Genomic DNA, 25,974 nt, shown 5'->3' on the forward strand with positions numbered 1-25,974 from the left:
ACCGACAAAAATACATTTGTAATTTGCATTGTTGATAATCGCCAACAGATTCATCAGAAAACAAGGTTTGGACCGGCTTTTCTTCGAGTGTGACACCCATATGTGGCGGCTTGGAGACAGGAAAATTCCAGAAGGCATATCTGTGGACGGAGGCTCTGACTGGTTTCTGCTCAACCGAATGTTCGTGGACTACGTCATCAACAGTCAAGATGACCTTGTGACCAACATGAGACGTTTCTACGCATACACACTCTTACCTGCAGAGGTGAGACACCAAAATGATGTAAAATGAATGTCAAAGTAGAAGAAATGTGGTGTTTTTCTGAAAAAAATATATTCTTGAAGGGATAATTCTGTCAATAATCTTCAGAACACAAATTAAGATATTTCTGATGAAATCCGAGAGCTTTCTGGCCCTGCTTAGACCGCAACGCAACTACCACGTTCAAGGCCTAGAAAGGTAGTAAAGACATCAACATAATAGTCAATGTAACATAATGAGACCTTATATTGTTCAATAAAGTATTTTTTATTGTTTTCTCTGCAGTCCATAAAATTAAGGTTGAAACTCTTTAAAGGTCTTTACTACCTTTCTGGGCCTTGAACATGGTAGTTGTATTGCTGACTATGCAAGATCAGAAAGCTCTCAGATTTCATAAAAAATAGCTTTTTTTAATAGCTTGTGTTGTGAAGATGAACAAAGGTTTTACAGGTTTGGAATGACATAAGGGTGAGTAATTAATGACAACTTTTATGTTGGGGTGAACTACCCCTTTAAAGCAATGGAAATTCACTATATATGTTGCATTACATTTTATTATAGTTTTTTCTTATTTTGAACCAATGAAATTAATTTATGAGTGGAGTTTTAGTTTAAAACAAAAATGGGGTAAGAAAAATGAAGTACAGTGATCTTGCACAATTTCATTATGAATTTAATGCATCTTGCTTTAAGGATATTTAGATAGTTTTTCCAACAAAAACAAGACAATAATAACGATCAAGAAAATGACTTTGCATTGCACAATATTGCAAGGATTCTGCTACATTAATTCACTAGATTGGCATTTCATTAATATTTCTCACTTATTCATGAGTTTGAAGTTTACGATGATAAATTGAGTAAATTTCCAAAAAGCGAGATGAATTTGCATAGTTTTATTTGCTCATTTGCATTGTGTGTTTGCTCATTTGAAATGACTGTCAAATGTGTTGGTTTTAATGAAGGGCTTTTTGCTGTGCCGTGGCGAAATTGGATTCTTCGCTCTGTCTAGGGCTAGTTATTCACCGCTGAGATATTGGATATTGTGGCTTGAGAAGCCAATTGGCCCTTTTTCACTGATGTAGACATTTAACACACTAGACCTCCTGACAGGGCCGTTCTGTTAGACATCCATCTTCATTTTATCAGATGTCATTATTCTGTTTCAACCTCTTAGTCATCTATTTTCTTCTCTTTCTCTTCACCTCTCACCGTCCCTTCCTATTTATCATCCTCCTCCTCCCCGATTCTCTCTCTGTCTGTCTTCGCAGTCGTTCTTCCACACGGTTCTGGAGAACAGCCCGCACTGCGAGAGCATGGTGGACAACAACCTCCGCATCACTAACTGGAATCGAAAGCTAGGCTGCAAGTGTCAGTACAAGCACATCGTGGACTGGTGCGGCTGCTCGCCCAACGACTTCAAGCCCTCCGACCTGCCCCGTTTCCAGGTGAGCGTCTCGTCCCCTTCCCATGATGCTCTCAGCCCTCTCTGTGTCCGGCTGTATCAGTGCAGCCATTCGCTAACAGGAACCGCTCGATGAACCCCATCATTAATTAAACACTTTAAAACCTTTTCCGTGACTGCGTTGACCACACGCCCGAAGGAGACCTACGTTGCATCCTGTTTAGTCTGAATAAGCACAATAGGCCTTTAATTTACCTTAAACAAACACCTAATAGTGTGAGACCAGCTCTCCAGTCAGTAGCGATTTCAATCGTGATTAGAAATCCAATGAGACTCAACTGAAGGAAAGCCTTGCACAGGGGATCTGTAATTAACTGTGGCCAAGAGAAAAGGACGATGAGGGATCAATTGCGAGGCGGTCTCTCATCAAAGGGATTCTGGTAGTGAGTCTAGTGTAGTGGAATGAGGCTGTGGAGCTTGACCGCAGCAGCTGCCCCCCTACCTTTGGTCTGGAAGGCTCTTATTAGCCTCCAGTACGGAGTCAATCAGTGGCTCACTCTCTCTACTGTAAACGGAGCACAAAATGAGTTTGAAAGTTGTCATTCACATAGCTGGCTTGTGCTTTATTTTTTTTTTTCCATTCCGCTGCAACAGAACTGCAACTTTGCATTTTCTCTCTCTGCCTGTTTTTCTCCATGTCGTGTTGCTTGCGGTACGGTTTCGCATTAAACCTCGCGGCGGTCTGTTCGGCAGGCCGTTTCCTCATAAACTCCCTACTGTGAGCTTGAGTGCCAAACCATGACATCATCACCGTGTGCCACATCAGGCAGCTTTGCCACTTGCTTGCTTTTTCCCAAAACCTACCAGCTGATGAAGCCAATGGTGGATCTTGATGTTTTTTTATTTATAACTAGTTTTTCATGTTTTAAATAAGGGCTGAAACCCCAGCCCCATCAACGGTATATTTTAAACCTCGCTAAATGTTTACAGCCACCACCGCTCTACATAATGGAGTCCTTTCACAGAGCCTGTGGTTAACTCATTCAGGGCTGTGCTGGGGGAAGGGTCCTCCAGCGTTTAGCGGGTCATTATCACCGAAGGCATGCCTATAGTGAGTATTGAGTAATTATTCTGTGACAAAACCTCCTTTCTCACAGACAGCTCTGAAGAAAACCGACAATGGGAGAGGAAGGGAGGCTTGAAATGTGCCATGGCAGTTCAGTTTTTATCCAGGCAATTCTCACCCCTCACCCTAAAGAGGCCCAAACCATATAAACATGCCTCTCCAAATCACTTTATTATATATTTTTTTTATGCTTTTGACTTTTTAAAAAAAGTAGTTGAATTTTGTTTAAAGGGATAGGTCACCCAAAAAGGAAACTTAATGAAAGGAAATATTTCGAAAGCATTGTACTGTTGTACTGTTTTTGTGCAATATCGCAATATCACAAACTGCGATATCTATTCCATGAGCAATATTCCAATAAATACTTCAGTCCAGTTTAACAGTCTGAATGATTTATGAATCAGTCTTTTGAATCGGATCTTTCCAATGAATCATTTGTTTTAGTTCACACTCACAGTAGACATTAGGTCTATACTGAATTTAATAACAGTGGCACACACTGTATAAAGTTCTAGATTGCATAACTCACAACCTTCACTATTGTTTTGTCAGCTGCACAATTGGTATGTTGTTAAATAATAGTACAATCTATTGAACGCGCTGCATTTCTATCCCTCACAGTCTTGTTCTCCTTCCTGTCAGAATTGATGGCGCTGCCCTGGCTAAGGTCTATTAACGGTTTAAATGATTTGTTTACAAATCATACTGCTCTAGTTTTCCTGGACTTTTTCTTTGGTGTTGCACAAAATAAAGAAAGTCATTTGGGGTTGGAAACCCGCGAGGATGAGTAAACTGTGTCAGAATCATAATTTTTGGAAATTTTTTGTTCCTTTCGAGACTCGTGTTCTGATTTTTTCCATCTTCTAGGACGTTCTCCTGAAAGATGTCGTGTCAGGGGTCTGATGTTGCCTGCAAACTATTTCAAGCATGAGGAGTTTTGATATTTTTGGTTTCTTCACAGATGTCTGTTTTATGTTACACATGTAAGTCTGCGGGGAGGCGAGGGGGATGTGAATAAAAAGCAACACCACCGTTTCATGCCAGACATATGCTGCTTTGATTTGTATTTTTTGCCGTCAATTATCTCTGGAGAATTTCCGTTTCTGATTCTTTTAGCTTTTCCCCCTTCTAGCACATCACACTGGATGGTGTGCCACGCTTTTCAGTTTTCTGTCGCTCTCTATCTCTCTTTCTCTTCCTGCTTCTCACGGTCTCAGCAGGTTGTCTTGTCTATCAGCCTCTCTTGTCATCACACTCACGCTCTCCATTTCTTTCTTTCTCTGTCTTTGTCTCCATCAGCAAACCACCAGGCCCACATTCTTCGCCAGGAAGTTTGAAGCAAGTGTAAATCAAGAGATCGTGAATCAGCTGGACGCCTTCCTGTTCGGGAGCATGCCCCAGGGCACGCCGGGTCTCAAGGCCTACTGGGAGAATGTTTTTGATGAAGCGGATGGTATTCACAGCCTGTCCGACACTCATCTCACTCACTATCATGCCTTCGCCCGATTGGGTCTGGCTCGGACCGGCAACTCGTTACAGGGTGACACCAGTGACAACAGCTGCAGGTCAGTACACAGTATATTGTTTGATTCATTGAAGTGCAAAATGAGATATCAGGATTTGCTGTTTATGTTTAGATCAGTGTTTCCTTTTCTAGGGATCCTACAGACTTTGAGCTTGCACAGGTGTGTTTGATTAGGGTTGGAGCTAAACTCTGCTGAACATTAGCTCTCCAGAGCAAGATTTGAGGAACCCTGGTTTAGATTATCGAAGTCTATCGTTTTGACTTGTTTGGTGTTTGCCATTGATATGGAAAATAGCAGCTTGCACCTTTCCGAAAATCAGTGGGTTTGCTTCAGGACCCACTGAAAAACATGAGACGACTTAAACTGGTTGATGCTAATTGAATGATGATGGTTTTTTGCTCATCAGTCAATATTTAATTGCAAGAGAACCTGTTTTTAATGTAGTTTATCTTATTATAATGTTTTCAAGGATTTCAATATGACTTATCAATTGGTTAGCTTCTAACATGTCGAATTTGCACCAAAATTACAAGGAATCTGATTGGATACACAGCTTTTGAAATACTGTAGAAAAAGTACATTTTCGATTAATTTTTAAAAATGATTTTAAAATGACAGATCATTTAATCAAGTGTTAATTCTACACCCTACTTTTGATTTATATTTAAATAAATATAGTAAATAATTGGTATTTCATTTAATACATTGTCAGCCAACTGTTTTAATACGTTTTGAATGTTAATTTAGTTTAATCTACTATTTATTTTATTTGAGCAATAATTTAATTCGTTTATTTTATTATGGTTGTGCTCCATTAATATTTCTCCATTTAAACCTCCATATAAATGTTTGGACTGCGCAATATTTCAGAGCTTCCTATTGACTTCGAATCTCAGTTGAGTAATGATTCTGCGACTCTACATCATCCTTTCTGTTTGCCATCCCACCAATCACTGTTCGAAATCAATCGCACCGTTTAAAACACAACTTCATCGTTTTCAAGTGAATTGTTCCTCTAACATTTGTGTGTGGCCATGTTTTTGTTAGTGTGGGTTTTTCATAGTAATCATGTTTTGTTTATAACCGTATGTATATTGGCTATTCTGAAATCTAAAGAAGTGCACACTCATTTGTGCTGTCTGCCGAGGGAAGCGCAGCTTTGTTTGATCTCACTCGCAGCAGATCTGAAGTTCCTCGGCTGTCCAAGCATCTGTCATTACTGAGATGGAGAAGAGAGAGACGGACGGAGAGAGAGTTTGTCAGTCTGGCTGCTGTGTTTGTGTTTATCAGCGCAGTAATGGCTGGCGTCGCTGCTGTTTCTGTGCGAGGAGAGCGCCGGTGTGTTCAGACAAGTGAGCCACAGTTTTTGGAGCCTGCAGAGGGACTCGTCAATACAAGGAGGCGGTTGTTGCTGGCCGGTGGGGGTTGGGTGGTGGTGCTCGGGGTCCGTCAGTGAGGCAGCGCTCTGTTTTTTTAGGCAGCCCTCTGTGACATCAGCGGTGAGAGGCTGAGGTGGGCCGCTTCAATAGCTGCTCTGTTAGTCCCTGCACGCTGCCCACCTCCTGCGGTGACAGAGGACGGGGAGGAGGCGGGGGCACCGGTGAAAATATTTGCTGTTCTGCTTGTCAGGCGAGTGGTGCTGGGATGGAGCACCTCTAGCTTGTGCTGGAATACTGATGAGAGCTCAGGGTGGAGATCTCTGTGAGAGCAGCCGTCCGCTCCGCATGGACGCCTGCGTCTCTATCAGCTCCTGCTGCTCCACCTTCTGTCTGTCTGTCTGTCTGTCTCAGTGTCTCACAGTACAGCGCTTCACTCACCTCACTACAACCCCACGTCCAGAAAAAATAAACTTCACTCAGAATACAGAATGATTGGTTTGGGTGCTCAGAATTTGTTTCAGCTTTTTTTTTTTTTTTTTTTTTCAAGTGAAGAAACTTTGAAATATCAAAGACAGTTATTAGTCCAATAACTGGTCTTAAGCAAGTCCTATATTAGTTTTTACAGTGCTATATATATGTATATATTGCAGCCATTACTTCAGTCCTAAGTGTTGCATGATTCTTCAGAAATCAGAATAATATGCTGATTTGGTGCTTATGAAACATTCTTATTATGAACAATGCTGAACACCGTTGCATTGCTGAATTTTTTTTTTTCTTTTTAGAAAGATAAACTTTTTTCTATTGAAACGTCTACTCTAACCTTTGATGCAATGAAATGCAACCGTTTACAGGTAATACTTGCTTTTAAAAGACCCCAAGCAAATGGAAAGTAGTGTTATACAAGTAAAAAAATCATGAGTAATATATTTGGGATTGAACATTTCTCAAGGTAAGCCCAACATATTACAGACAAATATATATAGATAGATAGATAGATAGATAGATATATATTAACATTATGACCAGTAAAAAAAATCCCCAACAAAGACCCCCTTTGGCAAATGTAGATGAAAGGTAAATTTGGACCCTAAGTGCAAGCGTTGTGATTCATTAAACAAGGGTTAAATGATTTATTTTGTGCCTTTAGGTATTTTTCCATGGGACATCCTGTGTCTGTCCACATCTACTTCCTGTCTGATGAGTTCCAGGGATACCTGGTCAGGCATCATGCCACCAACCTGGCCACCAGCAAACTTGAAACCCTGGAGACCTGGGTCATGCCCAAGCAGTTCTTCAAGTTCACCAATCCACCCAATACCTTCAACAGACTGCAGTCTGCAGAGGTCAGTAAACTCCCTTTATAACAACACACACTGGAGAGGAAGTGTTTTCCTATATTCCAATAGTTAAAGCGTGATGGGTAGCACATTTATGTGTTTTCTGTTGGAAATTTTTATTCATGAACAGAAACTGTCATCCTGCGGTGTTTCATAAATAAAAGTTTTAAGACAATGCGTATTTTGTTCTGGCTCACTGCAGTAAAAATGTCTTGGCAGTCTATAGGTGCCGAATCACCCCCGTGGTAACCTCAGAATATATGCATTGCTAAGAAAATTGACCTCAGAATATTATTGGCAATCTTACACTGCTGCACATTGTGCTTGACATACTCCGTTAAACAACCAATAATTCAGGTGTTCTTTATTGATTTAGCTGTCAGGCAGCACCATACCTGTCATCTTGCCCTTTGGCGTAATCAGTGATTTGTCTGCCACGAGTATGAGGATAAAATAATGACTTCACGCTGAACCGCCCTCAGTTTATCTGTTGGAAGCCAAGGGTACATGTTCCATTTCACACACAAGAGTTAGATGTGGATAGATGACTTTAAACGGCATATGATCATCTCTTAACGATTTATATATATATATATATATATATATATATATATATATATATATATTTATTTATTTATTTATTTATTTATTTATATATATATATTTATATATATATTTATATATATATTTATATTTATATATATATATTTATATTTATATTTATATTTATATATATATTTATATATATATATTTTTATATATATATATATATATATATATATATATATATATATATATATATATTTATATAATTATACACTTCCTTTGCTGATGAGAGTGACAAACAATTGAAATTAAAAGTGAACAATCACTCTACTCTATTTTGAATTCAAATATTTAATGTTTCATGTGATAATAATAATAATAATGTGAGTAATAAAAAGAAATATAAAAAATTATCTTTGTTTTGTGATGCATGCAGTTGAAGAAACGAGTAAAGACTGCTTGAATTGTATTCAGTATCCAGCTTTGCATATTTAGCATGTTCTCTTATCTTACACAACTGATTCATATGACCAACTCGTTAGAAGAGAGCTAAGTGAATGAACTGTGTTCCGATTGACATGATCCCTACACAGTGTTCACTGCTCCCTACACCCTAAACAGGGGAAATCTGTTGAAGTTTACTTCACTTCGGAACATTAATTCATGGATTTGCGCTGTGATGCTGCCTGTAGCGTCTTCACACACAGACCAAACTTACTAGAGAAGTGTGACATAATCTACCTCTGTAAATAGACAATTTAAATTTTCATCTTGCACACTTAATGCCCTTTGAATTGAATACATGCACGCTTCGAACTGGAATCATGGTAAATATCCAGTGATGTCCACGTCGCAGGGCACTTATGGTTAAATAGCACAAATGTCTGAATTTATAAGTGAAACATAGAAAATATGCAGAACATGGGGTTGTGAGGGCTGAAATTTAAAACTGCTGCTTTAGATGACAAAGTATTTTTTTCATAAATATATAAATAAATAAATAAATATTTAATAAAAATATAATTAAAAAGGAAGTAAACACTGTAACCAACAGAGCACTCAGTAAACAGTTTGTGGGCATTAGGATTAATATTTTTTCATATAGTTTAAAGCAATCAGTTCACACAGATCGACCGTCACACAGAGAACTAGCATTGTGAAATTAAATGATCATTAGTCATACAAAGATTTGTTTAAATTATATAAATGCGTGTTTGCTTAATGCTGATGGCAAACGAGAAAATATCATAATGTTTGCCTTTCTATTACTAATAATATAAAAGCAATGGTTATAATACTTTTTGTATACATTAATTCCTTTGTTTAACAGTTCTATCCGATTATTAGAGCGACTTCTATCTGATGACTACAAACAAGAGGGAGAATATGAGCACTGTGTGTTCAGGCGCTGGCGCTCTGTCGAACACTAATTATTATTAAGAATTTCACAATATTGCTGTATTTTTGATCAAGTAAATTGAGGCTTTGTGAGAACAAGAGACATCTTACAGACCCCAATTTTTTGTACAATGGTATATATAAATATGTACATCCTAGTTCCTAATTCATCTGTGTGGGGGAAAAGTTAATTTTGGAGTTCTGCTACATCCTGCCTGATGTCATTTCCCAGCACCCGTCCTTGGGGGACACCCACAGACAAGACAGCAGAGCTGTAAAGCTTAAACCAAGTCCAGCTGGGTCTCAGGCATCTTCCCAACAGAAAGATCAAGCGTAAGAGACTCCTGCTGTCAGTCACGTCCTCACCTTAGACATTTCTAAGAGTGGCCCGGAGGGAACCAACGTTAGATGGCTGCAAGCCACCAGCACCCCCATTGCTCAAGTCAAATGACCTCACAGTGGGAGAAACATTACACTGGGCACTGCTGATCGTTTGATGCAGTTATGCTCATCTCAGCTGGTACTTGCTGTCCCAATTGGTGCCATCTGTTTACTTACGATGGGATCTCATGCAATTTATTTGGCTGTATGTTCCTCTCTTAGGGAGCTACCGGTACGTACAGAGCTCAGGCATCCCGGTACTCTGGTGTCTTAGGGGACTTGAATTTTAAGGATACAGAATGTTTGTACAGCTTCCATAGCAATGAGGGCCTGTGCAGTGTCTGGAAGGGGTGCACTGACACATCTCTGCATCAAGAGTCTCAGAGGCCTCAGGACTGTGTTCTCTTCCTGCCTCACTTCCTGCCTTCATTCTTCTTCACTTTTACTGCTTCTGCCTCTCCAACTTTGCTTTAGATCAGTGATTCCTAACCCGGGGGTATATATTACCCAAGGGGTACTCTGGCAAGTTCCAGGGGTAGTTGAAAAGATTTTACTTAAACTTATGGAAACATGTTTAAAACTATGTTAAACTTACAACATAGTATGAGAAATGTGATAGAAGAATATAAAAAATAATATAAAATCAATATAAAAATATTTATGTAGAAGCATAAAAATTATTTTCAGATTACGTCGAGTTTAATGATTTTTCAGTTCCTTTCTTTAAAGAGGAAAAAATACATTTTATTTTTTACAGTAAATTATAATGTACTGTGTTACGTAAGATTTCTATTTCAAATAAATTGTGTTCTTTTAAACTTAATATTCATCAAATAATCAAAGCATCACGTTTCTAAAAAAAATATTAAGCAGCACAGTAATAATAAATCTTTTTTGGACAGCAAATCAGCATATTAAATGATTTCTGAAGGATCATGTGACACTGAAGACTGGAGTAATGATGCTGAAAATACAGCTTTGCATTACAGGAATAAATTACATAAAAATGTATTGAAATATAACAACTATATTACATTGTAGTAACATTCTGCAATATTACGCTTTACTATATCTTAAAATAAATGCAACTTTGGACTTCTTTAGAAAATATCAAAACATTTTACTGACCCCAAACTTTTGAACAGTAATCTATGTGTTTGTGATTAAATGTGACTCCACAGCTTTGATTTGTCTTCTCAATGATTTAAAAGTGACTTTAATATAATACATTTTCATGTTAAATGATATCCAGCGTGAATGGGAACACTGGTCTGTGTAAATAAAGGGCTATTTAAACCTTACTCACGGGGCTGTGAAGCTTCATTAGGCTAAAAGATTAGCTGGAAACTGCTCTTGACCTTCATGTTAAATATCTGTTTTCCTCTCAATAATCAGATTGGAACAGACTGGGATGCTAAGGAAAGGATATTCCGGAACTTTGGGAATCTGATGGGACCCATGGACGAGCCTGTGGGAATGCAGAAGTGGGCGAAAGGGTCAAATGTGACCATGACTGTGGTGTGGATTGACCCCACCAATGTCATCGCTGCCACCTACGACATCCTGATCGACGCCAGTGCGGAGTTCACTCACTACAGGCCTCCGCTGAACCTGCCCCTGCGGCCCGGCATGTGGACCGTACGTGTGCTGCACCACTGGAGCCCTGTGGCAGAGACACGCTTTCTCATCACTCCTCTGAGCCACCACAAACACCTGCCCATACGCCAAGGTGAGAGCTCCACTGTAGACTGAAGATGACATCATTCACCAGTGAATCGGTGTTTTTAATGATTCAGTTGAACTGAGTCTTCAGTGTAAGACATTTGTTGAGTCGGGAGACATGATAGAATCAATGCACCCTAATTAAGAATTGTTTTTGTTATATGAATTAAGCGGAAGTATAATAACATACATATTAATTAAAAATGTAGACAATGTAGAAAAGATTGGGTAACACTGTAATATAGGGAACAATTCTTATTATTAACTAGTTGCTTATTAGCATGCCTATTATTAGTATATTGGCTACTTAGTAGTACTTATAAATTTTTATAGATTGTTAATAGTGAGAATTGGACCTTAAAATAAAGTGTGACCAAGACCACAGATTTAAATGAGAAAGTTTCCGTTAGCAATTAGTAAAAAAAAAAGGTTGAAGTTGAAGAACTAATATTATAGAAAAAAAACTTATATAAATGACTTGGGGGGAAAAAAAGCTAAAAATAAAAGGTAATCGTATATAAAACACTGGACTAAACATACAAATAAAAAAAAAAATAGATAACTTCCAATCCACCAGCGCAAGCATCACATGCACATCACTCCAACAACATGTAAAACTAATTTGGATGTTAAAATACGTTCTTCAATCCAAGTTAACATCAGCTTTAAAATTCATGGGGCAAATATAAATCGCTTCCAGCACAAACAATATTGTTTTTTTTTCTGTCAACTCTCATAGTTGAAAAACTCAAATAAACAGGGTCTAAACTGGCCATCATAGCATAGAATATCACTGGAGAAAATGCTCCGCCTTTGAAGCTTTGATTTCTGTGCTGTTTAAGGCTCATATATTTAAAGCAGAATGAGAAATGCTTCTTCCTCCAGATGTAATGACTAATCCTCTTGCATTTTAGGTGCTTTTTTTGAGGACCATAGTCTGACACTGTGCTGCGCTGTATATTAAACTGCCTCAACCTTTCAGGTCATCCACCCCCCGTTTTCAAAGGCACTTTCTGCCTTCACGTCTAGCTCTGTTCCTGGGCTGCTTGCTTGCCTATATATAGCCCCGGCTCACAGTCACGAATGAGTAATACACCACGCCGGGTCACCTTTCATTGGAATAAACTCCAAAAGATTACTGTGCATGGGCCGCGATTGGGATCTCGAGCCCATTAGGGACATTTTGAAATAAGTGTGGTGTGCGGATCTGTCCTCAAAACACTCCTAATGAGGGAGAGCTTGTGATTGTGGTTAGGTGTGGGAGTGGGTGGGTGATAAACACACGTGAATTACCAGACTGTCGTATGATTAATGTCTACGGCAGGCACCGAGTTCTTTTGCTCGCCGTGCCTCTGCACCCACAGCTAATAAAAGTTTATGGAGTGTGTTTATGCGCCCGACGCCATCCTATCCATGCACTTCCTGTGAGCATGAAATGGCATGTTCTGGAAAGGAGCTGGGCCAACCTGGAGAGGGGGTCAGGAAGAGACACAGAGGGTGATCTGTGAAGGGCAGCTGGAGAGAGAGAAGTGTGAGGAGCTTTACCTCCGTCCTCACAGATGATGAGCTGTCTTTAGCTGCTGATGTTAGATGATGTGATGCAGACCAGTGGTCTAGTTTATATTTGAAGATGCCTTTAAAAATTAAACAAAAAGGATAGATATTTAACGCTCTTTTGATAGAGATTTGGTAAAAATCCCAGCTGGTTTTTTTTTCATGCCCTCAAAAAGAGACTGAACGTATTAAAGCTTCGTCAAAGTTAAGTTACAGCATGAAACTTCTTGTGGCTGGAGACTCGTCATCTTTTCATCATCTTCCATAGTCTTTAGTCACTATTTAGTGTCTTTGCAAAATATTTAAAAGAAAATCTAATACAAATAATGAAATATAAATCAATTGACTAAAACAGACTATATTTATATTTAACAACAATTTAATAGTATATACACTGCCATTCAAAAGTTTGGGATCAGGAAGATTTGTCATGTCTTTTTGAAAGAAATTTCTTCAAAGTTCATTGCGCAAATATAAATCCATGGATGACATCGTTTTACTGTATAACTCCCATAGCTGAAGAAAATTCAAAAAGTCATATTTTTTTCCCCTCTCAAAATGAAATCGGGGGGCTGTTCTTTATTTCTCATGTCTAAAAATGTAAAATGTTCCAGCGAGTTCAGTCATAATCCCAGTTTTGCTTTGCTTGCATTAAATCCTTGTGCATCCTCATGGAAAAACCCCTCTTCTTCTTCTCCCTCTCTCACAGAGGATGCTGTAAGAATGCACAACGGGCCGGCCAAGAACAGCTACATGGAGCAGAGCTTCCACGGCCTGAACCCCATCCTCAACATCCCAGTGCACCTGGGTCAGGTGGAAGCAGCCGAACACAACGCAGAGCTCACGGGGCCCGAGCTGGAGCGCTGGGTGGACGGTCTAGTGGGCGAGGTGTGGTCAGCTGTGGACGTGTGTTCAACAGGCCCCAGTGGCTGTCCGGTCATGCAGACTTGCAGAGAAACGGTGTGGAGCTCTCTCAGCCCGGACCCAAAGTCCCAGCTGGGCTCACCCAAAACCAACGGGCGAATCAGGTAGCAGCATTCACTGCCCTGAAGACTCGCCTTTTTTCATTTCTTAGGCCATTTTGTTTTTATTTATTTTCCAGCATCGCTCATGTGAATATGAGCAAAATGGCCCTCTCTCAAACGCAAGACGCAGGGCCTCGAAAGTTTACGCTGGGAAGTTTTTTTTGTTTTTTGTTTTAATGTGTGCCCTCTCAAACTCTTGAGTGCTTTAGTGATGTGAGTGCTGTCAGGCTTGTCTATATTTAATTTATTTTGATTACTGTGATTGAATCTTTGTCAGCTGGAAGCAGCAGGTGATGCCTAAATGTAGGTGTCACCGCTGAATGCTGGGATTGGGATATTAAGCACAGAATGGACCTTAACACTGGTTGTAAGACCAAAAGGTATGTTGGTATACTAAGCCTCTATATTTAAAAGCAAACACACTTGCACCTAACATAAATGGTAGAAGGAGCGTTTTTCAACCTATGCCTTATTAAAACCAATGTTTCAGATCGTATATAACGTTCTGTAGTACAACATTTGTGTGTTTCATTAGTTTTTAGAAAAGTAGTTCCATTTTAATAAGGCTTTCACTGGGTCAACTGCAGTCAAACTCCCCTAATAAAGTCTCTTGATTAGTTTTAATAAGTTATTGGTTGAAAAACATCTGGTTTTAATAATGAACAAGTCAAAGAGATCCAGTGTCGTGCAAGATGCCAACCTCCACAGAATGCTATGACCTTTGGAGGCAAAGAGGAAGCAGTTAGTTATTCTGTTCAAAAATGTGTCACTCTTCTGTATAATCAGAAAGCCCTGGTTATACTTTGGTAGTAATGGTAGCTACAAACAATAAAAAGGACAAATAAGTGGTAGTTGCATGTAAGTCAAGCTAGCAGGCTTATCAGTTATCAGGCTAGAGATGTGCGAAGGCTGGAGAGCTTGCAAGCTAACGGAAAACAGAACAGGAAAGCTTTTGAGCACATTTAGCTTTAGTTATGTAATGTGATAGGCGATGCATACTACCGTTCAAAAGTTTGAGGTCAGTACATTTTTGAAACAAGTCTTTATTCTCACCAAGGCTGCATTTATTTGATCAGCAATGTAGTAAAACAGTAATAATATGAAATACTGCAATTTAAAATAACTGTTTCTATTAACTGTGAATGTCAGCATCATTACTTCAGTGTCACACGATCCTTCAGAAATCATTCTGATATGATGTTTTAGTGCTCAAGATACTTTCCTATCTTCATCAGTGTTGAAAACATCTGTTCTGCTTTTTAATTAATTATTATTATTATTAGTTTTTAAGCTTCTTAAAAACATCTTACTGACCCTTTTGAACTTTTCAACAGTAGTGTAAGTGTAAAGATGGGAAAACTGTTTAGCTAGCAATTTTGTTTTGGCTTCTTTACTAATATTTCTAATCAGGCGTCACATAGAGTATTGATAAAGATGTTTTAGTCAATTAGTTCGCTTCATGATCCAAGGGGAAAGGATTCTGTGGAGAGGTCAAAACTTGCACGATACCAAGCTACAATTCTGTGAGCGAGAGAGTCTCGAGTGTCTTGTGCGACTGTCTGAAATGGAAAGTGCCGGCTGTGCTGGCACAGCACAAAAAAAATCTATTTCTTTGCCTCTTTATTGGTTTATAATTTTTCCTTTCCCCTGAACAGAGGTACTGGGTAGCTGAGTTGGGTTATAAGTTGGCTATTTATTCATGTGTTTATATAAATGAAATAGATATTTTTTTAGTCAATGACTAATGTCTATATGCTGTTTTTGCAGCTCATTCAATACCTTTTGTAAACAAGCTGCCTTTATTTACAAAGGCTATCATCCCAACCATATTACAAGATGCGGTACTAGTATGGGCGTTAGGAAAGACCCTTCTGCCCCTCCACCTGAGGTTCACATGTTCAATTGACAAATGTTGAGCTCTTCGGGAAACTTAACTGGATGAATGATCTTAAATGACCTCAGTCATGCTGCTTGTCATTTTCTTTATTCTAGTGTTTTTATACGAGCCAGTGTTCGGTACTTTCGCCATATATTGGGCAAACGAACAAAAACGGACATTGGCTGGACTGGATGGTAGCATCCATGGAATTTTTAACATGGTTCCTGAAGTTCCTGGGTTCAGTCTCTTTTCTGCACGTACAACCGTTTGGACGTCACATTTTCCAGATCGGGCCGTCTGGATTACTCACATCCATAATAATGATAGGGTGGCCTCTCAGATCTGACTGAGATGTATTTTTAGTGAGGAAGATTGCAAGCTTGCTGGACTCGACAGTTTGCATTGGCCCAACATTTTCTCCATTTTTACCAACCTTTAATGTTTCTACATTGCAAATGTACGACTCCATATTTAAACTGGGCTAGTGTGGCTTGTTGCACTCTCTTATTTGAGGAGCACGTCTCCTCTGGGACTCTGACCCCGGCCTAGACATCACTTTGTATGCAGTCTGATTGTTATCTGGTCTTCAGAGATGTGGCGTCCCGCCCAGGGTGCGCAAACAATGAAATGTCATTGCTGTCATGTGATCCAAAGGAGGATGCGACCTTAAAATTTCAATAAAGCACTCTTGTCATTCAAATGTTCACAACGGGGTGCGAAATGGGAATGCATTGCTATTAAAAAAAATTATATAGCGTCTATTGCTTGTCTAAGTGGTGTTACATCTGTACTGTACAAGTGAAAGTGCAAATTATTTGATATTCATAAAAGAGAAGTTCTGTGAAATGATCTATTTACATACAACTCATTGACTTCTGATTCACAATCTCGGCTGTAAGTGAGGATTCAGCCGCTGGATAGTAAAATATTAATGTTAAGATCCATTTTACACTTAAAGGTGAAGTGTGTCATGTTCAAATAATTTCCTATTCCAGTTCTGTGTGCAGATTCCTCCCAATGAATGCAAACTTCATTTTTGATAAAACTGCTCTGTTTGTCTGAGTTTGGGGCAAGGCGAGGGATGGGGCGTGGCCTAAAACAATATGTGTTCAACTTCCGTCGGATTTAACCGTTTTGCTGCTTGTAGTCAGGGAATGAGTTCAAAACAAAGACATCAAGTCAGACGCTTTCTGCTTCCTGTGAGGTTGCTTGCTCTGTTTGTGTATGTTATTTCAGATGTATGTGCTGCTTAATACAGAGCCTGTGTTTAAGAAAAAGGTTGAGTGTAAGCGTATACTATTAAAACAGTGGAGTCTATATTTCTTATTTTTAACATTTTCTTTTGAATATTAACATGCCACAGTCTAACATTAAGAAAACATAGCAAGATACACATTAACTGTTACACAAAAAGATGTATGAGTAACTGAAGGTATCAGAATAAACACAACACATGTCTCAAGCCCATTCTGAAACCGCTGTGTCATCAACAGAGCTCCAGGAGACAATGTGAAGACTGCTCTTGAATTGTTCTCATGGTACTTAATGGCAGAAGTCAAAGAACATATTTTCTAACTCTCATGCACTGCTTCAAGAAGCCGACTGGCTTGTGCAGCGCCTCGTGAAGTCCAACACGTCTCATAATATTTGCTGTTCTGTTTGATGTTATACAAATTACACACTTCACCTTTAAAAGGATAGTTCATCCAAAGCAGAAACTTCCGTCATGGTTTACTCACCCTCATGTCGTTCCATCTTCTATGGGACACAGAAGATTTAATTTATAAAATGTTATTTTTGTCAGTGCAATTAAAGTCAGTAGGGTTCAAAACAACACCAACTTTTTTAATTGGCTGGGTTAAAAAATGATGACATTTCTTCATAAATGATGACCGACGTTACTTTTTTTTTTTTTTTTTTAAGATCTCTGCAGTGGGTGAATCTAACCTCACAAATACAGCAACGTACCTCTTTCTTTCACATTACTTTACAGAAATATCTAATCTGACGTTCACGTTGAAATGGTATTTATTAGCACATCTCTTCTGTACTATAGCTATTTTGGTAGGAATGACAATGTAAAGTATTTTGTATTGGACTGGCGTTCATAAGTTTTGTAAATAACCTTGTTTTTAAAAAAAGCCGTGTCAAAGTGGGTCAGGTTTTGGTGTATTTATGGGCATGTGAAGGGCTGTAGAAGTCTGAGTGTGTGGTTTGGGCTCTTAATAAACGTTTTTGCCTTTCAGAGACTCGTATGCCAGATTGCCGTTCTCTGTGCTGGAATGTTTCGTTGAGCAACTGTTGCACAATTGATTTAAACTCTTCAGTCGGAGGGGACCTCTGTGCCTTAGCTGTTGTTCCCAACCTTTGTGTCTGTAAGCATCAAACATGTCGTCTCCGTATCTTTCATTTCTCCAGCAAACCAAAAACCTGCTGTTGTTAATGCCTTCTGTATCAGTGTTCTTTTGGTTTTGCTGTCCTTTTCTTCATATTGAATTTTGAAATAATAAAAAACACCTTTGTCATCTCATTTCTCCTCATCAGACGCGATGCTTCAACAGTAACAGCGCAGGAGAAGCGCTTCTGCAAGGTTTCTGCTTATAAACACAGGTGTAGCTGATATGTTGTTTAACACCATTACTAGAGGGTGGAGATGAGAATCTGGTGCTGACGGGGTCCCTCAAGCGGTGTGTGGTCCCATGAGGCTGATTTCAGGACTCCCCGCATCCCTGTATCCAGGATCAAAGAGCCACTTTCAGCCCATCGATCTTGTGCTACTTCCACCGGCTTACTGAATAGGAAAAGGCAGTCTAATTAGCAGCTACACGGCACACACCTGGCTCACCTGCGGCGTGGAAACACAGCTGTCCCCTTTTTAGTGTGTCTGTCACTGCTTTGACTGTGTACTGATGTAATCCTGCAGGGCTAAATAGATAGCGATATGGGTAGTTAATTGTTGCCACCCTCACCCTCCATCTGCAGCCCGGCTGTGGTGCTTTAGGACGCACGCATGCTGTCTTTACCAATCTGTCTGATTTTTAGTCTAGACCGTGAGATAATCCAGTGATGTGTGATCACTCGCAAGTGTTATGCAGCATGCAACACTGAAAGACAATGCAGGCATGATAGAGAAAGATGTACAACCAGCTAAAATCATCCCAAAATAACCAGCAACAGGGTTCTAAGGACCTAGGCATCGTCCCCAAGGGGTTTATTTTGCAAAAATGGCCTACATGACTACTTGCAAAAAATAAATATATTTTAAAAAAAAATTAATTTATTAATTTTAATAGTTTCTTTTAAAATTACCTATTTAAAAAAAAGTTATTTTTATATTACAAATTTACTTCGTAATTAAAAATGAAGTTTATTTGCAAAAGCAGATAACTCAAAAATCATGTTTTTTTTATATCGTGTTTTATTGTGTTAGTAAGCTGTATTCTTTAGTTATTTTTTACCTAATCAAATTAACTCAACTCCAGTTTCATTGAGATTAATTGTAACACACAATGAAAAAAGAAACATGTTTTTTGATTTTCAGTATTAACTGTTTTTGCAAATTAACTATAAATATAAAGCAACATTTATACAATAATGGCCTTTATTACATGACGTTACAAAATAAAAATATCGTATTTGTAAACTTAATACAACAATACCAATTAATGCTATTAACATTATTATTTAACTCAATTGTATAATGATATAAAACAAATAACATGAATTTATAACAACAAATGTAATAAGTTGTATAATAATAATCACTATCATTCAAATGTTTGGGGTCAGTATGATTTGGATGATTGATGAAAATAAATCAGTAATATATTAGCAAGGACACAACAAATTGACAAAAGTGACAGTCTCAAGACGTTTCTAATGCTACCAAAGAGTTATATTTCATATAAATGCTGTTCTTTTGAACTTTCTTATTTTTTTAAAAAGCCATGGTTCTCACAAAAATATTAAGAAGAACAGCCATTTTTAACACTGATAATAATAAAGGTTTCTTGAGCAGCAAATCATCGTATCATCATGATTTCGGAAGAATCATGTGACATTGAAGACTTGAGTAAATGATGCTGGAAATTCAGCTTTGCCAGTTTTGTGCATCAGTTACTATAAGAAAAAAATGCTACATTCCACAACTTACTAGAAAAAAAAGCAGTTTTATACATACATTTAGTAATAATAAATCCATCCGCTCTCTGCATTTCTGATATGTTTTAAAAGTTCAAGGCTAAAGTGAACTTGCTGTATTGACTTTTCCAAGAAAGCATTTGAGCATCTGTACTAGAACCAGAGCTGATGTTACTCTTTCTTGTACACAGTGGGAGCAAAGGACAGGAGCACTTAACACAACAGATTGCCAGTGTGTCCCTCACAAGCCCCTCTCGAAGCGCTTCTCTCTGGCTGCGCTGATGTGCGCTAAGCTGAACGAGTCTCTAGACACCCTGTCGTAGCGTGTCCCAGACCTCCCAGACCCAGACCTCCATTAGGTTTTGGTCATCTGAGAGCAGCACCAACACGCCACACTAATGCACGGCCTCTCAGGGGTCTGCTTCAGCAGAGAGCCCACTGCTTTCAGCCTGCCATGTAAAAAGCAGACACCACTTTACACTGCACAGGTCCCAGGAATGCTTGCTAAATTTACTTGACCTGATACACAAAGCGCTTGGTGCATCTGGAGCAGCTCTGTTTGTGAAGACAGGAAGGGTCTTAATAACCTCCTGTAGTAATAGTAGTGTCTCTATTGTGCAGTGTTTCAAATTTGGGAGAAGATATTTTAATAAAGATGACGTTATTACGTAGACGTCCTGGAGCTTTGAAGTCCTGACTTCTCTGATCAGTTAGCAGTCTGCTGACTTTGAAGTGAAGTTCAGAGCCTCTCCAACAGCTAAATCCACAGTCGAGCTGCAGGACTGCTTCTAAATGAGAGACTGTTAAGAGGAACAGGCTTTAGTTTGAATCTCTTTCAGAACAAGTTTGAGCGTGTTTGGTGTCTGCAGCTCGGGAGGCCTGCTTACATGAACACTTTCTGTCTAGGGGAAATAGTTTAGCAAGGGTTTCTGCCCAAAGACTAAAATATGTCCCTATGTAATGTCAAATCATGTGGGAGTTGTAACAAGGTGCACACATGCCCAGAGGGAGGTCACTCACCCGTGCCGGCTGATATCGCTCTTTTTTTTTTTTTCTTTTTTGTCCTTGTGGCATTTTGAGCACAAAGTGTAGCAGGGCTCTGGCTAACAGTCACTGCGTCGGATCTAGCTCAGTTTTGTAATTGTAGTGGTTGGTAAATCAGACTGACAAAGATGGTCATACTCATTTAAACCAGGGGTTTTCACACTGTGCTCCATGGAAAATCTGAGAGTTTAAAATGTAGTTTTAAAATCATAAAACAAAAACTGTTTGTTGCTATTTTTATAGTGAAAAGCACAATACAAATAATACAATTTAATAATTTTATGATTTGTACAGCAAGAGTATTTATAATACAAATATAAAATACTTAAAAAATAAAAAGATAAGTATTAAAAATTTAAGGAGAAAACTTTCTATAAGATCGCACTTTATCGCAAAGTGTATATACTGTAATCAATAATAAATTAAAAACATTAATTTGTGTGTGGTGAATGCAGATGAAAAGAGAAATTATTTTCACACCGTGGTCCATGGAAAAAATAAAAGGGATTTTATTACAGTGAAAAGCACTATACAAATAAAATCAAATAAACTGAAATGCTTTATACAATTAACAATTTTTCGATATATATATATATATATATATTTCTTTTTATTTATGCTTTTTTTGGGGGGGGGGGCTTCAGTAAAGTTAAGATATAAGATCCAACAATTTAGTTTTGGAGGGGAATGGTATTGTTGTCTTTATAATATCATACTTGCCATAATAATAATAATAATATACATTATATAATAATTACAGCACTATATAAGCAATATTAATATGTGATAATGGTGGAGAAAACTGCTCAAGATGTAAACCAGTGGTTTTCAAGCTGGGGCATGTTTACAATTTTATTTATTTATGTGAAAATGTGCTTTTTGGGCTGTCAAACTTAACTGTAAAACTGTTTTGGAACAATATATTTTTGTGAAAAGTGCATTCAGATACTAGGTATTGCATCTAACATTGGGTTGAAACTATAAACACAATTCAGTATTTCCCAGATAATATTTTAATGCTTTGCTTTGCCTTTAGTAAATTATGAATATAAAGCTAATTGCATCGCTCTCACAAAATCTTTTATCTTTCTCACGGAAGATAAACGAGTCTTTAAGCATAAAAATCTTTAGCAGCCTGTATATTTTAAGAAGGACTAATTAGGCCCATCTTTTGGAAAGGCACAAAACTGAAGCATCTGATTCTTGTTAGTTAACTGTTCGATCCCTAATCATGTGACTGACCTAGAGCACTATTCCACTACACTGAGAGAGCTGGAAAAGAAATCAGGGGTCAACAGGGAGTCAGGGCAACCCCATAATCCTCCTCACCGAGCCAACACTTCAGCAAAGCACAACCAGCCTCTTTCCACCTCAACCAAAAATCCAAGTGCAATGCGAACGCATCCACCCCGATGGAGGTGCAGCACTCCACAATCCTTAACAATATCATCACGGAGCCAACAGACAGTGGATCTCAGCTCTGTGGAAGTGTGTGAATAGAGAGAGAGAACACAGAGAGGAGATAGAGGCCGAACAAACTCCCCGCAGAGCCTGAGAACAACAGTGTCTCCGTGACAAACAATACAAATAAGGTTGACCAGCCATGCACAAACTCAAATCCCCCAGCTGAACGCCTGTCAGAGCGGAGCACTCAAACAAAGGCAGAGATGAGGCGGGGTGGGGGCGGCCGAGAGCCCTGCTTATTTAACTATTTATCAACAGAGCAAGTGTGGCATTGCACGGCAGCATCAATTAGAGTGATATCAGGGCACACACTGGCACGCTGGCATATTAAACAAGGTATTAAGCACAATGCCTCTGAGAAGCTGAGAGCGGCTCCGTTTATCACATGCCACCTAAAGACAAGCGTTTAGGCAGATATATACATTTGCTGATATATACCTTTAAAAGCAGCTTGTTGTGCAAGTCTCTGTATTTTGTCACAGAGTGGCACTAGTTTGAGAATGCGCCTGACTGCTGAAGCCAAACTGCTATTTTTAAAATGAAAGAGGGGAAATGTAGGAAACCCGAAAAAGCTGTGCTGTTTCTGACTGGAGGCCTCGCATCACCTCCCTATGGAGTCTCAACGCCTGCAGCCAGATGTCTCGGTGTGCCATAATGGCTGGATAATGCATTCTCCACATATACATTTCTAATGTAAATCCTTGTAAAATGCGAAGTGCTGCAGGTTATGACGTGAGATGTAAATGTGTCATCATAGCCTGTGATGGAAGGGGGCCGCAAAACTAGGGCGTCTGTAAGAAAATTTGAAAGAAAAAAGTAAGATTTTTTAAAATGTTAATGTAATTATGTTTTTTTTTTCATAATCACCAAATTTGCCATTTGAAATTTTCTGAAAAATTTCATTTGAAAAGTTTTATCAGGCTCCTAGGATCAGTAATTTCATGTTAATGACAATAAATAGGTTATTTTCATTGCCATTTAAGTGAAATAAACAGGAGCCTGAGAAACATGCTCATTTTAGAAACATGTTTTTTTTTAAATGGCACTCGGAGACTTTAGCATCTGAACTCTTCTAATTTTATTCTGCTTTTTAATGACTGAACTGGAATCATCAGAAATCGTCAGATTATTTGTGATTATTTTATTTTATTGACAGAATACTTTTTTTAAGAAAAGAGAGAAAAAAACTGTATAGTAACTGTATAGTGCAAATAATTGCACAGTGAACTTAAATTTTCATTGTTTAGAGTTTTTTTGGTGGGGGGAATTAAGCTTTTTATGCAATGATAAATTAAACTGATCAAATGTGAGAGGAAAGATTTTGGGAGAAGTATTCTAAATAAATGCTGCTCTTTGCAAATTTCTGTTCTTCAAAGTATCCTGAATAAAATATTTGTAAAAAAATCACAGTAACTATTACAAAAATATTTACAAAATACTAATCAGCAAAACTGTTTTCACAATCTGTTTTATAGATCAAACCCAAACTTTTGAATGCAAATACATATATGTTGTTTTTGATTTAATATATTTAAAATTAATATATTCTTTAAAAGAATAAATAGCTGCATTTATATTTTAAACAGTGTGTCATACAATTTGTTTTTATAAGTGTAACATATCACACATGAAGCAGTTGACCCTGCTTGTGACCCTCTTGTCAAAACCAGTCAGCGGTGCCCTTTTCTAACAAACAGCAGGTCAGATGTGAGCAGTACGTCTGGACAGTAACGACACTCGATCTGCACCGAGCTGCTGCAGAGCTCATCTGCTACACACAGATCCATCAGCTGGCTCAGTATGAAGCGCTCTTAAGTTATGGCCCTTAATTCAGCCGCTGAAGGATTTACTGAACAACAGCTGATTTATTGATTCGTGCCGATACAGTTTTGGTCGTCAGCTAGAAAGACGTCGTAGTCCACGGTATATTACGCTGCAAGCTGCTGCTGATTGACAGAAAATGTACTTGAAGTTGCTCACGCTCTCATGATTATTTCAAAGCCGCCTTTGAACTGGTAAAGTCTCTCACTCTTAAACAGCGGTGTGTCGAGTCTGTTTTAAATGGCAGGAGATGAATGAGGGGTGGGATTGGTCCCTTGCTCCTTCCATTATGTTGCTGGATTTATTAGCTTTTATCTATGTGCTTGTAATTAACCCTCCTTGTAGCAGTGTGCAGCCCCAGTACTATATACACTAGTACTGGCAAATGCTCCAATTCCGCTCAGTCAACCCTGTGCGCCCGCAGTCATTATTCAGAGGGACTCACAGAATTAGTCTTGTGTCCCTGGGGCTCGCACAGAACCTGGATCCACTCCATCATCGGCCTCTGAGACCGTGGGCACATCGTGACCACATACAGACATCTGCCTGCTCCTGAATGACTCCAAACAGCTTGGAGATGCAGCCAAGGACGTCCACAGACACAATTACTGAGGCGCTAAAATCAATATTGACAGAAGTCGTATTGATAGCCTGTGGAGTCTGGATCCTGATCACCTAGACCTAGACAGCCAGACTGTTGAGTACCTTTTTTTCAAGTGGTTAAATCACGCTCTGAACATTTCCAACCCTGTTAAAAAGAAGGTTTATAAAACAGACATGTACACTGTACACACGTGCAGAACTGAAGATAGATCTGGTAGTTCTAAAAGGAACAAACTTGTCATAATACAAATAACATGACATCATTACTCTAGGTTATTCTAATCATTACAAATCATTTTAACTTAAGATAACATTTCTTAACGAAATCTCTTACGCTCACCAAGGTTGCATTTATTTGATTATTTTCAAATATTTTAAAAGGCAATTTTATGCCTGTTATGGCAAAGCTGAATTTTCAGCCGTTTTCAGTGTTGCGTGATCCTTCAGAAATCATTCTAATATGCTAATTTATTACTATTGTGAATGTTGAAAACAGTTTTGCTGCATAATAATTTTGTTGAAATTGAATTTTCAGGAATCTTTGATGAACAGGATTCGTTGATGAAAAACAGCATTTATTTGAAATAAAAAGCTTTTGTAACATTATACACGTCTTTACTGTCTCTGTAATCAAAACAATGCACCCTTGATTAACAACAATTAACCCAGTGAGCAACTGATGTTGAAAATTCGTCTAACTGAAATTGTCAAAATTCACTTAAAAAAACAAATAGAGGTAAAATATGCTAATTAAACTGACGTCAAAAACTTGACGATGTTTATTTGATGCAAATTAAATGTCAAACATATTGGCCTGTCTGTACATTAAAGCATTTTGCGTGTGGGATAAAGTTCATATTCTCACCTTATTACCACTGAAACATTAAATGACATTAAGCATCTTGATTAAGCCTTTCTTAATATATATGACATCAAACTGATATCTATCTCACTGACCGCAAACGTTTAAATGCTAATCTATACACCATAATTACCATTACTGTTTTCTTTTTCTTTTCTGAAACTAATACAATACAGAATCAGATATATATGCATTTTTAATAGCTTATATTTCGGTAAAACGAATTACACATTTACTTGCCAAAAGCCTTTACATTGAATATATGAAATTAGGAATATCAACAATATTTACAAGACAAAAAACAACAACATAATGCTCACAGCATATATGAGGTGTTAAAACTCAGCCGTTGCATTTTAAATCAATTGCCACTGCAATTAAAACTGGTGCAGTACACACAAAAAGCAGAGAAACATGCAGGGTTTAGCCCCCCAGCTCCAGTCCCCTGATAAATCCTGACTGTTGGTGGCTCAGGACGGGGGTTTGCTGTGGCACCT

The 25,974-nt window shown here is 38.4% G+C and overlaps 1 protein-coding gene across 1 annotated transcript in view; it reads left to right on the forward strand.

Annotated features, from left to right (window-relative positions):
* LOC127953607 (xylosyltransferase 1) overlaps window positions 1–18,073 on the forward strand; it is a 58,422-nt gene extending 40,349 nt beyond the window's left edge. Inside the window, exons 6-11 of the mRNA XM_052552829.1 lie at window positions 49–265; window positions 1,534–1,710; window positions 4,093–4,358; window positions 6,849–7,044; window positions 10,759–11,092; window positions 13,349–18,073. Coding sequence (XP_052408789.1) covers window positions 49–265; window positions 1,534–1,710; window positions 4,093–4,358; window positions 6,849–7,044; window positions 10,759–11,092; window positions 13,349–13,671 — 1,513 coding nt within the window. The 3' untranslated portion in view covers window positions 13,672–18,073. The remainder of the gene's footprint in view (window positions 1–48; window positions 266–1,533; window positions 1,711–4,092; window positions 4,359–6,848; window positions 7,045–10,758; window positions 11,093–13,348) is intronic.
* Window positions 18,074–25,974: the final 7,901 nt, after the last annotated feature.

Source organism: Carassius gibelio, chromosome B3 (genome assembly GCF_023724105.1).
Source record: "Carassius gibelio isolate Cgi1373 ecotype wild population from Czech Republic chromosome B3, carGib1.2-hapl.c, whole genome shotgun sequence".
In the NCBI taxonomy this organism is placed as follows: Eukaryota; Metazoa; Chordata; class Actinopteri; order Cypriniformes; family Cyprinidae; genus Carassius; species Carassius gibelio.